The 14801-nt window shown below is 36.5% G+C and overlaps 1 protein-coding gene across 1 annotated transcript in view; it reads right to left on the reverse strand.

The window, feature by feature from the left end:
• TEX11 (testis expressed 11) overlaps positions 1 to 14032 on the reverse strand; it is a 523552-nt gene extending 509520 nt beyond the window's left edge. The window contains exons 1-3 of the mRNA XM_012556596.2: positions 13943 to 14032; positions 13295 to 13462; positions 6571 to 6655 (exon numbers count right to left, since the gene is read on the reverse strand). Of these exons, the coding sequence (XP_012412050.2) occupies positions 6571 to 6655; positions 13295 to 13462; positions 13943 to 14032 (343 nt within the window). The remainder of the gene's footprint in view (positions 1 to 6570; positions 6656 to 13294; positions 13463 to 13942) is intronic.
• Between the last annotated feature and the right edge of the window lie 769 nt (positions 14033 to 14801).

Genomic DNA, 14801 nt, shown 5'->3' on the forward strand with positions numbered 1-14801 from the left:
AAAGCAAGTCACACAAATTTTTTGGTTTCCCAGTACATATAAAAGTTATGTTTACACTATACTGTAGTCTACTAAGTGTGCAATAGCATTATATCTAAAAAAAAAAGTACATGCCTTAATTTTTAAAAACTTTTATTGCTAAAAAACATTAACCATCATCTGAGCCTTGAGAGAGTCGTAATCATTTTGCTAGTGGAAAGTCTTGCCTCGATCTTGATGGCTGCTGACTGATCAGGGTAGTGGTTGCTGAAGGTTGGGGTGGCTGTGGCAATTTCTTAAAATAAGACAACAATGAATTTGTCACATCAATTGACTCTTTCTTTCACAAAAGATTTCTCTGTAGCATGTGATGTTGTCTGATAGCATTTAACCCACAGCAGAACTTCTTTCAAAATTGGAGTCAAGCCTCTCAAACCCTGCTGGTGCTTTGTCAAATAAGTTTATGTAATATTCTAAATCCTTTGTTGTCATTTCAGCAGTGTTCACAGCATCTTCACCAGGAGTACATTCCATCTCAGGAAATGACTTTCTTTGCTCATCCATAAGAAGCAACTCCTCATTCATTAAAATTTTATCATGAGATTGCAGCAATTCAGTCACATCTTCAGGATCCACCTCTAATTCTAGTTCTCTAGCTATTTCCACCATATCTGCAGTTACTTCCTCCACTGAAGTCTTGAACCCCTCAAAGTCATCCATGAGGGTTGGAATCAATTTCTTCCAAACTCCTGTTAATGTTGATGTTTTGACCTCCTCCCATGAACCACCCTCATACGTCTGTCAGTTTGTCTTACTGTGGGGGCTTGCCTGTTGCTGTGATGCTGGAAACTATGCCACTGGTATTCGAATACCAGCAGGGTCACCCATGGCAAACAGGTTTCAGCTGAACTTCCAGACTAAGACAGACTAGGAAGAAGGACCCAGCGGTCTACATCTGAAAAGAATTAGCGAGTGCAAACCTTATGAATAGCAGTGGAACACTGTCGGATACAGTGCCAGAAGATGAGCCCCTCAGGTTGGAAAGCACTCAAAAGATGACTGGGGAAGAGCTGCCTGCTCAGAGGAGAGTCAACTTTAATGACGTAGATGGAGTCAAGCTTTTGGGACCTTCATTTGCTGATGTGGCAGGACTCAAAATGAGAAGAAACAGCTGCAAACATCCATTAATAATCAGAATGTGGAATGTATGAAGTACGAACCCAGGAATTTGGAAATCATCAAAAATGAAATGGAACGCATAAATATCAATATCCTAGGAATTAGTGAGCTGAAATGGACTGGTATTGGCCATTCTGAATCAGACAATCCTATGGTCTACTATGCCAGGAATAAGTACTTGAAGAGGAATGGCGCTGCATTCATCGTCAAAAAGAACATTTCAAGATCTATCCTGCAGTACAACGCTGTCAATAATAGGCTAATATCCATACACCTACAAGGAAGACCAGTAAATACAACTATTATTCAAATTTATGGAACAACAACTAAGGCCAAAGATGAAGAAACTGAAGATTTTTACCAACTTCTGCAGTGTGAAATTGATCAAACATGCAATCAGGATGCATTGATAATTACTGGTGATTGGAATGCAAAAGTTGGAAACAAAGAAGAAGTATTGGTAGTTGGAAAATATGGCCTCAGTGTTAGAAACGATGTCAGAAATCCCAGGATATAATTTTGCAAGACCAATGACTTTTTCATTGCAAATACCTTTTTTCAACAAAATAAATGGCAACCGTACATGTGGACCTTGCCAGATGGAATGCACAGGAATCAAATCGACTACATCTGTGGAAAGAGATGATGGAAAAGCTCAATATCATCAGTCAGAACAAGGTCAGAGGCCAACTGCGAACAGACCATCAATTGCTCACATACAAGTTCAAGTTAAAGCTGAAGAAAATTAGAACAAGTCCACGAGAGCAAAGTACAACCTTGAGTATATCCCACCTGAGTTTAGAAACCATCTCAAGAATAGATTTGATGTGTTGAGCAGTATGACCGAAGACCAGACGAGTTGAGGAATGACATAAAGGACATATTAACATGAAGAAAGAAAGAGGTCATTAAAAAGACAGGAAATAAAGAAAAGACCAAAATGGATGTCAGAAGAGATGCTGAAACTTGCTCTTGAACATCAAGTAGCTAAAACCAAAGGAAGAAATGATGAACTAAAAGAGCTGAACAGAAGATTTCAAAGAGCGGCTTGAAAAGACAAGTATTATACTGACATGTGCAAAGACCTGGAGACAGAAAACCAAAAGGGAAGAACACGCTCAGCATTTCTCAAGCTGAAAGAACTGAAGAAAAAAATTCATGCTTCAAGTTGCAATATTGAAGGATTCTACGGGGAAAATATTGAACGATTCAGGAAGCATCAAAAGAAGATGGAAGGAATACACAGAGTCACTACACCAAAAAGAATTGGTTGAATTCAACCATTTCAGGAGTTAACATATGATCAGGAACCAATGGTACTGAAGGAAGAAGTCCAAGCTGCACTGAAGGCACTGGCAAAAAACAAGGCTCCAGGAATTGATGGAATACCAATGAGATGTTTCAACGAACGGATGCAGCACTGGAATTGCTCACTCATCTATGCCAAGAAATTTGGAAGACAGCTACCTGGCCAAAGAACTGGGAAAGATCCATACTTATGCCTATTCCCAAGAAAGATGATCCAACCAAATGCAGAAATTATAGAACAAAATCATTAATATCACACACAAGTAAAATTTTGCTGAAGATCCTTCGAAAGTGGCTGAAGCAGTATATTGACAGGGAACTGCCAGAAATTCAAGCCAGATTCAGAAGAGGATGTGGAACATGGGGTATCATTGCTGATGTCAGATGGAACCTGGCTGAAAGCAGAGAATACTAGAAAGATATTTACCTGTGTTTTATTGACTATGCAAAGGCATTCAACCGTGTGGATCATAATATTATGGATAACATTGCTAAGAATGGGAATTCCAGAGCACTTAGTTGCGCTCATGAGGAACCTTTACATAGATCAAGAGGCAGTCGTTTGAACAGAACAAGGGGACACTGCATGGTTTAAAGTCATGAAAGCTGTGTGTCAGGGTTGTATCCTTTCAACATACCTATTTAATCTGTATGCGGAGCATATAATCCAAGAAGAAGAATGTGGCATCAGGATTGGAAGAAGACTCATTAACAACGTGCGTTATGCAGATGACACAACTTTGTTGCTGAAAGTGAAGAAGACTTGAAGCACTTACTGATGAAGATCAAAGACCACAGCCTTCAGTATGGATTACGCTTCAACGTAAAGAAAATAAAATTCCTCACAACTGTACCAATAAGCAACATCATGATAAACAGAGAAAAGACTGAATTTGTCAAGGATATGATTTTACTTGGATCCACAATCAATGCCCACAGAAGTAGCAGTCAAGAAATCAAAGGACGCATTGTATTGGGCAAATCTGCTGCAAAAGACCTCTTTAAAGTGTTCAAAAGCAAAGATGTCACCTTGAAGACTAAGGTGCGCCTGACCCAAGCCGCCGTGTTTTCAATTGCCTCATGTGCATGCGAAAGCTGGACAATGAATAAGGAAGACTGAAGAACTGACACCTTTGAATTGTGGTGTTGGCGAAGAATATTGACTATACCATGGACTGCCAAAAGAATGAACAAATCTGTCTTGGAAGAAGTACAACTGGAATGCTCCTTAGAGGCAAGGATGGTGAGACTACATCTCACATACTTTGGACACTTTATCAGGAGGGATCAGTCCCTGCAGAAGGACATGATGTTTGGTAAAGTAGAGGGTCTGAGTAAAAGAGGAAGACACTCAATGACATGGATAGCCATAGTGGCTTCAACAATTGGCTCAAGCATAACAACGATTGTGAGCATGGCGAAGGACCTGGCAGTGTTTCGTTCTGTTGTACATAGGGTCACTATGGTTCGGAACCAACTCAAAAGCACCTAACAACAACCCATGAATCACTAATTTTCTTAATGGAATCTAGAACCGTGAATCCTTTCCAGAAGGTTTTCAATTTACTTGCCCATATCCAACAGAGGAATTACTATCTATGGCAACTGTGGCCTTATGAAATGTATTTCTTAAATAATAAGACCTGAAAGTCAAAATTACTCCTTGATCCATGGGCTGCAGAATAGATGTTGCTTTAGCAGGCATGAAAACAACATTAAACTCTTTGTAAATATGCATCAGATCTCTTGGGTGACCAGGTGCATTGTCAATGAGCAGTAATATATTGAAAGGAATCTTTTTTTCTGAGCAGTGGGTCTCAACAATGGGCTTAAAATATTCGGTAAACCATGTTGTAAACAAATGTGCTGTCATCCAGGCTTTGTTATTCCATTTATAGAGCACAAGCAGAGTAGATTTAGCATAATGTGTAAGAGCCCTAGGATTTTCAGAATGGTAAATGGGCATTGGCTTCAACTTAAAGTCACAAGCTGCATTAGTCCGTAACAAGAGAGTCAGCCTGTCCTTTGAAGCTTGAAGCCAGGCAGTGACTTCTCTCTAGCTATGAAAGTCCTAGATGGCATCTTCTTCCAAAAAAAGGCTGTTTCGTCTACATTGAAAATCTGTTGTTTAGTGTATCCACCTTCATCAATTATCTTAGCTAGATCTTTGGGATAACTTGCTGCAGCATCAGCACTTGCTGCTTCACCTTGCACTTTTATGTTATGGAGATGGCTTCTTTCCTTAAACTTTTGTGCAACCCTAAGCCTTAATCAATGCAGTTTTTCCATCATCATAAACCGAAACTCAGTACTCCATAAGCAATAACCTTCATTTTCCCCTCCCTCCTACCCCTAGTAACCACTAATAAACTTTGTTCTCCATACATTTTCCTGTTCTTGTCTTTTTATATAAGTGATGCCAAACAATATTTGTCCTTTTGTGATTGACTTGTTTCAGTCAGTATGTCTTCAAGCTCCATCCATAGCTAGCATGTATCAAAACTTTGTTTCTCTTTCTGGCTGAGTAGTATTCCATTGTATGTACCACATTTTGTTTATCCATTCATTCTTTGATGGGCATTTAGATTGTTTCCACCTTTTGGTTATAATGAATAATGCTGCAGTGAACACTGGTGTACCTATGTCTATCCACATCGCTGCTTTCAAGTCCCTTGGGTATATTCCTAGCACTGGAATTGCTGGATCATATGGCAGTTCTATTTCTAGTTTTTTGAGGAAACATCACATTGTTTTCCTCAACCGCTGTACATTTTGCATTCCCACCAGCAACGGATAAGAGTTCCAATTTCCCCACATCCTTACCAACATTTGTTATTTTCTGCTACTGTTGTTTTGTTGTTTTTATCTTAGCCATTCTAGTGGGAGTGAAATGGTATCTCATTGTGGTTTTGATTTGCATCTCTCTGATGGCTAATGACATTGAACATCTTTTCATGTGTTTAATGGTCATTTGAATATCCTCTTTGGTGCAATGTCTGTTCAAGACCTTGGCCCACCATTTTTATTGGGTTATTTGTCTTTTTGTTGTTAAGTTGTTAAAGTTTTAAATATATATTGGTTATTATATTCTTATCAGATATGTTTTCCAAAGATATTCTCCCAGTTGGTAGCTTATTTTTTCGGTACAGTCTTTTGATGAACAAAAGTTTTTAATTTTTATGAGGTCGCATTTATTTTGTTTTTTGCTGTTTGTTCTCTTGTTATTATGGTAGATAATCTATTGTTAAAAGCTAGGCCTGACAGTGCTGTTCCTGCATTTTCTTCTTCTTCTTTTTATGATTTTAGCTTGCACATTTAGGTCCTTAATCCATGTTGAATTTGTTTTTGTGTATGGTGTGAGGCATGGATCCTGTTTCATTTTTCTGCATGTGAAAATTCAATTTTCCCAGCACCATTTATTGAAGAGACTCTTCTTTCCCCATTAGATGGACTTAGCACCCTTGTCAAAAATCAGTTGACCATAAATGTGTGGGTTTGTGTCTGGACTCTCAATTCTATTCCATTGGTCAATGTGTCTATTATTATACCAATACCAGTCTGTTTTGATTATTGTAGCTGTATAACATGCTTTAAAATCAGGAAGTATGAGTCCTACTTTGTTCTTCTCTTTCAACATTACTTTAGCTATTCAGAGCCTCTGCCATTCCATATGAAGTTGAGGATTAGTTTTTCCATTTCTGTAAAGAAGACTGTTGGAATTTTGATTGGGTGTTGAATCTATAAAACCTATTATTAATGGAGAGGAGAAAAACTTCTATCTGATGGTCCTTGAGAATCTTGAAGATTTGGATTGTTTCTTCTCCAGGGTAAATAACCCATGCTCTTTAAAGTTTTTCAAGTTCTTATTGTCCTACCTTTAATCATCTTTGTCATTCACTTCCAGACTATCTCTTACAGTGATGCCTTTAAACTTTTATTAATAAGGGGTTAGCCACTGAAAAATCATAAAATAGAGGGAGGTTGTTTCACTGAGTTTTCTTTTAACAAATCTGCATTTAAGAACTAGTCAAAACATTATTTAAACAGCAACAACGTACTTTTACTAAGAATACTCATAATATGAGTCACAATATGTATACATACATTTAGCTTTCTGCTCTTCACTAATAATCTGAGCTACTCTCTTGGTAACTGCCCAGTTCCACAGGTTTACTGCCATTTCTTCCACCTGGATAAAGAGAAACATTTGTTTAGTCAGTTAAAATATTGTCCATCTCAAATGGTATTTTGTTTCTTGTATGTTTTATGCTTATGTGACTATTATGGGTCATTTCTAGGTCCTCCATAATCTTGTCCCATTCTCCCTCCCTCCCCTAAAAAACTTACATACCCTTAGGGTAATTATCTCACTATCCCCTGAACACAACTTATTCATTCCTATCTGTGTACCTTTATTCATACTATTGCCTTCACCTGATATACCTCTCTTCACTTAGTCTTTATGTAACTCAAATCCAGTTCACTCGCTAGCTCCATCCACAAAGTTTTTGGCAACCACTACAGTCTATATTAATCTCTCTCTTCTATGAATTCCTATATTTATTCGGTTTCACTCAATTGAGCAATTAATTATACTACTTTTATGATTCATATTTTAATTATTTTAGCTGTTATCATTTTCCAACTAAGATCCTTGACATAAAAGATAATGTTTTGTATAACTTATGTAGCACTTATTTGTTGCTGTTTTTAGGTGCTGTTGAGTCAGTACAACAGAACGAAACATTGCCTGGTCCTGCGCCATCCTCAAAATCATTGCTATGTTTGAGCTCCTTGTTGCAACCACTGTGTCAATCCATCTCGTTGACAGTCTTCCGCTTTTTCTTTGACCCTCTACTTTACTAAGCATGATGTAGAACTTTTAGTACCTGTCAAAGTGCTAAATAAAGGATACACATTAAAATAATATTTGTTGTTTTGTTATATTTCGTCTGGAGATTTGAGGAGGTTTCTAATAATAACTTCATTTGGAGTTTATCTTTCTGTTAGGTGGAACTATTGCCTGAGACCAGTGTGGCATAGCCCTGGCCTAAATCTCCAAGGTGATATGGAGATTATTATAGAAGCTATATCTTATAATATATCTTATAAAAAACATTTCAGTAGTATCTGGCTAAGAGGGATACTAACTGGATAAAACAAAAGAACACAACTTGTGCACAATGATAGTGCAAAATTGTATTTTACTTTTAAGTTTTTCTTCCAGTGTCAGTTTTCTCACCTACAGTTCTACATTTTTTCTGATACATTTCCTTCTAAACAGATGATTTATTTAGCTTGGTTGTCACTTCACTAACTATTCTGGGGCTAATTCTCATGACCATCTCCACCCTCTCACATAGTATCCCCAGGCCACAGTTTGTGTAACAATGACTTTCATATGAAGTATTATTTGATTTGTTTTACCAAAAACACATGAAGTTAATATTTGACTCCAAATTTCCCAGAGGAACAAATGGTCTGAGGTACTTGGGTGGGGAGTGGAGGAGGGGAATGAATATCCAGACTAAAGCAGCTTAAAGAGGCTTCCTTTTTTGGCATTTTTGGAAAACAATTTGACAATATGTATAAAACCAGCCAAGTCAAACCCATTGCTGTCAAGTCAATTCTGACTCATAGCAACCCTACAGGACAAAGTAGAACTGCCCCACAGGGTTTCCAAGGCTGTAAATCTTTACAGAAGCAGACTGCCACAACTTTCTCCCACAGAGCGGTTGCTGGATTTGAACCGCCGACTTTTTGGTTAGCAGCTGGGAGCCTAACCACTGAGCCACCAGTGCTCCTCACGATATGTATAAAGAGTCAAAAATTTTCATTCCTTTTGAGACTCTATTCAAAGGAAATAATGCAAAATGGAAGTAAGGCCTAAACTTTTCACTTAATAATGTTCCTCATATAATTATAACAGTGAAAACTGAGAAACAATCTAAATATCCATTAGTAAAGAAATAGGTAGAAGAATTATGACAAATCCCCTAGATGGACTATTATTCAACCATTTAAAATAGTGGTCATGGAAACTATGTTTAACATGGAAAAATGTTTATTATGTGCCTAGTGAAAAAACAAGATACAAAACTGTACATACGAAAAATAGTACATATATAAATTTTACTGAGAAAAAGAAGTATAATAAAATACTGCATTTTAGTTCATATTATGCATGCTGAAGTGTTTAGGGGTGAACTATACTGACGTCTGCAACTTACTTTGAAATGCATTCAAAAAATAAGGTAGGTTGATGGATACCCAAAAAAAAAAAACCAAACCCGTTGCCGTCAAGTCAATTCTGACTCACAGCAACCCTATAGGACAAGGTAGGACTGCCCCATAGGGTTTCCAAGGAGTGGCTAGTGGATTCAAAATGCCAATCTTTTTGGTTAGTAGACAAAGATAGATATGTAATAAAGTAAATATAGTAACATGTTAACAATGTAGAATCTAGGTCGTTGGTATAGATGTGTCCAATGTAAAATTCTTTCCACTTTTCTGTTTAAAAATTTTTATAATAAAATGTTGAGGAAAAAAATAAGAGGTTTCTGTTATGACACCAAAATCATTGCATGTACACTCTAATTATAGCTATATACATTTTAATACAGAAATTATTGAATACAACACATTAAAATGATAGTAGTTGTATTAGAGTTGTGTGATTATGGGTGATTTTTTTCCTCTATTTTTCAAAATTTCTGTAAAATTGTATTACTTTATGTTTTTCTTCATATTTCCCATGTTGTGTTAGAAAGAAAAGGATATGATGAAGAGTTTAACCACTTTATATGCTTATTTATTTAACAAATATGTATTGAGCACCTAATATGTGCCACTTGCTGTGCTAGGTTGAGGCAAATGTGTAATGATAAACACAGTAGACATATGCAGCAAAAAGAACTAAACAATATGAAAATTAGGCTTTCTAGAAAGAAAACAAATTCAAGCCACTTCCAAAACCAAGGAGACCTTCCTGTAATACAAGACCAAACTCTTGCCAATGAATTTCATAATTTGTTTTACCAATAACTAAACACAATGAGAGGTTATAATTTAAAAAGACACTTACATACTAAGAAATCCACTAAAAAAATAGAACTAGTGAATGAGTTCAGCAAAACTGAAGAATACAAAATCAATATACAAAAATCAACTGTACTTCTATACGTGAGCAATCAATAATCTGAAAATTAAATTTTTAAAAATTCCATTTACAATAGCATCAAAAATAATAAAATGCTTAGGAATTAATTTAACCAAAAATGTTGCAAAACTTATTCTCCAAAAACTAAAAATATTGTGGAAAGAAATTAAAGAACACTTAATAAATGGAACTATATCTTATTTTTATAGACCAAAAAATTTAATAGTGTTAAGATGGCAATACTCCCCAGATTCAACACAATCCCCATCAAAATGCCCGCTGGCTTCTTTGCAGAAATATTGACATGCTGACGCTAAAATTCATATGGAAATTCAAAGGACCTAGAATAGCCAAGACAATCTTAAAAAGCAAGAACAAACTTGGATTCACACGTTCCTATTTCAAAACTTAGTACACAACTACAGTAATCAAGACAGTGTGGTAGTAGCAGGGGTGGATTAGCCAATAGGCAAGGTAAGCACGATGCTTACTTTGCTTACCAGATCATTTGTAGTAAACAACTGCATATGAGTTTCACCACATCAAAGATTCGGCTTCTAGGTATGGCTGGCATCGGTCTCTCCCAATCCCACAGCACATTCCTACAGAATCAAAACCTCTTTTCAAATTTACAGTCCCTGACAGGGGCAGATGACCCAGTAAGCAAGGTAAGCATGGGATTACTTATGCTTACTTAGTGAAATTGTGCTTACCTTGCCTGTTGGATAATCTGGTCCTGGGTACTAGCATAAGGATAGCTATATAGATCAATGGACTACAATAGAGTCCAGAAATAAACCCTCATATTTACAGTCAATTGATTTTTTACGAGGGTGCTAAGACAATTCAATGGGAAAAGAACAGTCTTCTCAACAAATGGTACTGGGACAACTTGATATCCACATGCAAAAGAATGAAGGTGAATCCCTTCATCACACCATACACAAAAATTAACTCAAAATGGATCATAAGCCTAAATATAAAACCTAAAACTATAAAATTCTTAAAAGAAAATATAGGAGTAAATCTTCATGATCTTGAGTTAGGCAATCCGTTGCCATCGAGTCGATTCTGACTCATAGCAACCCTAAAAAGGACAGAGTAGAACTGCCCCATAGGGTTTCCAAGACTGTAAATCTTTACGGAAGCAGACTGCCACATCTTTCTCCTGTGGAGTGGCCAGTGGGTTTGAACAGCCGACCTTTCAGTTAGCAGCTGAGCACTTACCCACTGCACCACCAGAGCTCCTTTGAGTTAGACAAAACTTTCTTAGATATGACACCAAAAGCGCAAGCAATAAAAGAAAAATAAATAAATTAGACTTCATCAAAATTAAAAACTTTTTTGCTTCAGAGGATACCATCAAGAAAGTAAAAAGACTACCTACAGAATGAGAGAAAATATTTGTAAATCATATATCTGATAAGGGACTTGTGTCTAGAAAACATGAAGAACACTGCTCAATAGTAAAAACACAAATGGCCCAAATAAAAAATTGGCAAAGGATCTGAACAGATATTTCTTAAAAAAAGATATACAAATGGCCAATAAGCACACTAGCCATCAGAAAAATGCATATCAAAATCACAATGATACCATTTCATATCCACTGCTGCTGTTGTTGTTAGGTGTTGTTGAGTCAATTCTGACTTTTGTGACCCCATGTGACAGAGTAGAACTGCCCCATAGGGTTTTCATGGCTGCAGTCTTTATGGAAACAGATCACCAGGTCTTTCTCCTGCAGAGCCACTGGGTGGGTTTGAACTGCCAATCTCTCAGTTAACAGCCAAGCATTTAACTGTTGTGCCACCAGGGCTCCCTTCATACTCCCTAGGATGGCTATAATAAAAAAAAAGACAGATATTACCAAGTTTTGGCAAGGATGTGGAGAAGTTGGAGCCCTCATACACTGATTGTGGTGGAGTTAATTTGAAAAACAGTCTGGCCATTCCTCAAAAGATTAAACCTAGGGTTTCCATATGACCCAGCAATTCCGCTCTTAAGTATATACTCAAGGGAAATAAAAACATAAAAACCTGTACACTAATGTTCATAACAGCATTCTTCATAATAGCCAAAAGGTAGAAACAACCCCAGTATCCATCAATTGATGAATGGATAAACAAAATGTGGTATATCCATACAATGGAACATTATTCAGCAATAAAAAGGAATGAAGTACTGATACTTTCTTACCACATTGATGAATCTTGAAAACATTATGCAAAACAAAAGAAGCCAGCCACAAAAGACTACATATTGTATAATTCCCTTTATATGAAATATTCAGAATAGACAAATCCATACTGAAGGCAGATTAGTGGTTATCTAGTTCTGGGGTAATGGAAGGAAATGGAGAGTGGCTGCAAAGGGTTTCTTTTTGGAGTGATGAAAATAGTCTAAATTTGATTATGTTTATAGTTGCACTACTCTGAATATACTAAAAGCTATTGACTTGTACATCTTAAATGGGTGAATTGTACGGTATGAGAATTATATTTCAATAAAGCTCATATAAAATAAAGAGAGAGACAGAGAATTACAATAAACTTTCTTCTCACCTTTATATCAGTGCAGTCATCAAAATGGAAGGATTTGCCAAGGTAAATGTTCCTAAAAGTGTTTTAGAACCTCAAGGCATTTTCCAAATTAAGCGACAGACCTTCATTTAAATATTAGAAAAGTTAACCCCCATGAAAACACCACCTAAAGGCTTATATTCAACTTAATTCCTCACTACCCGGCAGTTTCCTACTTGGCTGCCCTGGTGGTGCAGTGGTTAAGAGCTCGGCTGCTAACCAAAAGGTCAGCAGTTTGAATCCACCAGCTGTTCCTTGGAAACCCTATGGAGCAGTTCTACTCTGACCTATAGGGTTACTACGACTCAGAATCAACTCAGTGGCAATGAGTTTGGGTTTGGTTTTTTGTTTTTCTTTTTGTTTGTTTGTTTATTCAGCCCAGCATGTCTGTCACCTTGTCATACTGTGGTGGCTTGTGTGTTGCTATGATGCTGGAAGCTATGCCTCTGATATTTTCGATAACAGTAGGGTCATCCATGATAGACAGGTTTCAGCAGAGCTTCCAGACTAAGATAGACTAGGAAGAAAAGCCTGGTGATCTACTTCCAAAAATTAACCAATGAAAACCCTATGGATCACAACAGAATATTGCCCAGTATAGTGCTGTGAGATGAGCTCTCTAGGTTAGAGGCGCTCAAAATGTACAGTGGCCGCAACAATGGACTCTAGCATATCAAGGATCAGGAAGATGGTGCAGGACCAGACAATGTTTTCTTCTGTTATAAATGGGGTTGCCAAGAGTCAGAGCCAACTGACGGCAACTAACAACAACATCAACCCAAGACCTTATATACATTATTTTTTTTAATATTTACAATAACTCTGGAAGGTGAGTATTACTATCCTCTTTTAACAGGTGAGAAAACTGAAGCTCAGAGAGGTTAAATAATAAATATTAAAATTAAGCACATATTTTTCTACTGGTTTCTAAAACCTCACTTTCCCTAAATGTTCCATTAGGTTTGAAAAATCCCAAAATAGATTTCTATATGTTTAGCAATGGTTAATCATGAATATTACTTTTTAAATTATCCATTAGTTAAAATGATGACTCAGTGAAAATTATAAGTAAAATTATTTTTATACCAACCTGAGCATCCTGTATTTCAGCCATAGACTCCCTGTTGATATTTGCTATGTCCGTGAAGAGTCTATCAATTGCATCAGGTATGCTAGGTGAATTATCTTTTACCATCAGGTTTTCGACAATGTCTGAAATAACAGTTGATGATAAATGTGCTGTGAACCACCACGTTTGCTAAAAAAAGCAAATCATTTTGAAACCTATTCCTAGTTTGAATAAGAGTGGTCTTTGGCCAAATTAATACAGCATGAAGGAACTTCAAATGATTCTTGGGGTAAAACCAAGCTGGAGATAAAAATGTTTTCAGCTAAAGATCAAGTACAATTTTCAAGTAAATTTGTATTCCCTGGGAGTCACTTTTTTTTTTAACTTAACCACCATTACTCAGTCTCAGAAAGTAAAATGCATTGACTTCACAAATAGTAATGTTATAGGTAAATCTTAAAAGTACAAAATAGAAGTTAATGCATTTAAAACTGGAAAACATAGAAATTTTTAAGGGAGATGGCTATGTGTCCTGTAAAATTTCATGAAGTATTTATTAACATTTTCAAGCATTAGACAGTCTCATCTGACTTATGCTGGCTGAGGTCCTGACCTTATATTGTGAGAAAAACACGACATACCCAGTTAGTGACTACATTAACCAGTTACTGAATCTGTAAAAATGATGTCAAGATTTTCTAAACAGTCTGAGCTCCAGGCTCCATATAGCTGAATCTTACTAGTCATGGAGTTTCCCATAACCCAAGCATGATGTAGAATAACAAAATAGTTGATGCCCTAGATATTATCAAAATTCAAGTTTTTCCAAACTCACGTGACAGAAGACTCCCTAACCTACATTTCCTCTAATTTCCTGCAACATTCCTGAGCATCAAACTATCAGGAATGTTGTTAATATTCATAACAATACTATAAAAGCACCACCTGAAATATTTTAACCTGCTAAAATAGATTTTTCAACCTGCTACAATAAAAAATTTCAATTAAACATAAGAAAATAGATTCACATAAAGACTTTATAAATCAAATCATGTTCAGATATACTCACACTCACATCTTTTACAACACATGTAAATTTCAACACCCACTGCATAGGCAGAGATATCAGGGAAAACATATTACACATATTTTGTACACCTTAAGTGATAAGATGTACAGGGAGTCCCTGACTTAAGAAGTATTCGAGTTACGACAAATCGCACTTAGGATCATCCACCTTCAAGGCATACTACCTACGGACTATGTTTGCTCAGGTGATAGCTGCAATAGATGGAGATATGGTAACATTACACTATTTCTGGAAGAATTATAACATTCTTCAGTGTATGTGGAACACTGCATCTTCCTGGGAGGAAGTTACTGGAAAATGTGTGCAAGGGATATGGAAAAAATTGCTGAATTATGTGAATATCTTCCAAGCATTTGATCAGGATTATATGATGGAAGAGATCGGTGGGAAAATTGTCCATATGGCAAGAACGCTGAATTTAAAACTTGATATTGTCTA

This window comes from Trichechus manatus, unplaced genomic scaffold, assembly GCF_000243295.1.
Source record: "Trichechus manatus latirostris isolate Lorelei unplaced genomic scaffold, TriManLat1.0 scaffold00070, whole genome shotgun sequence".
Classification (NCBI taxonomy): domain Eukaryota; kingdom Metazoa; phylum Chordata; class Mammalia; order Sirenia; family Trichechidae; genus Trichechus; species Trichechus manatus.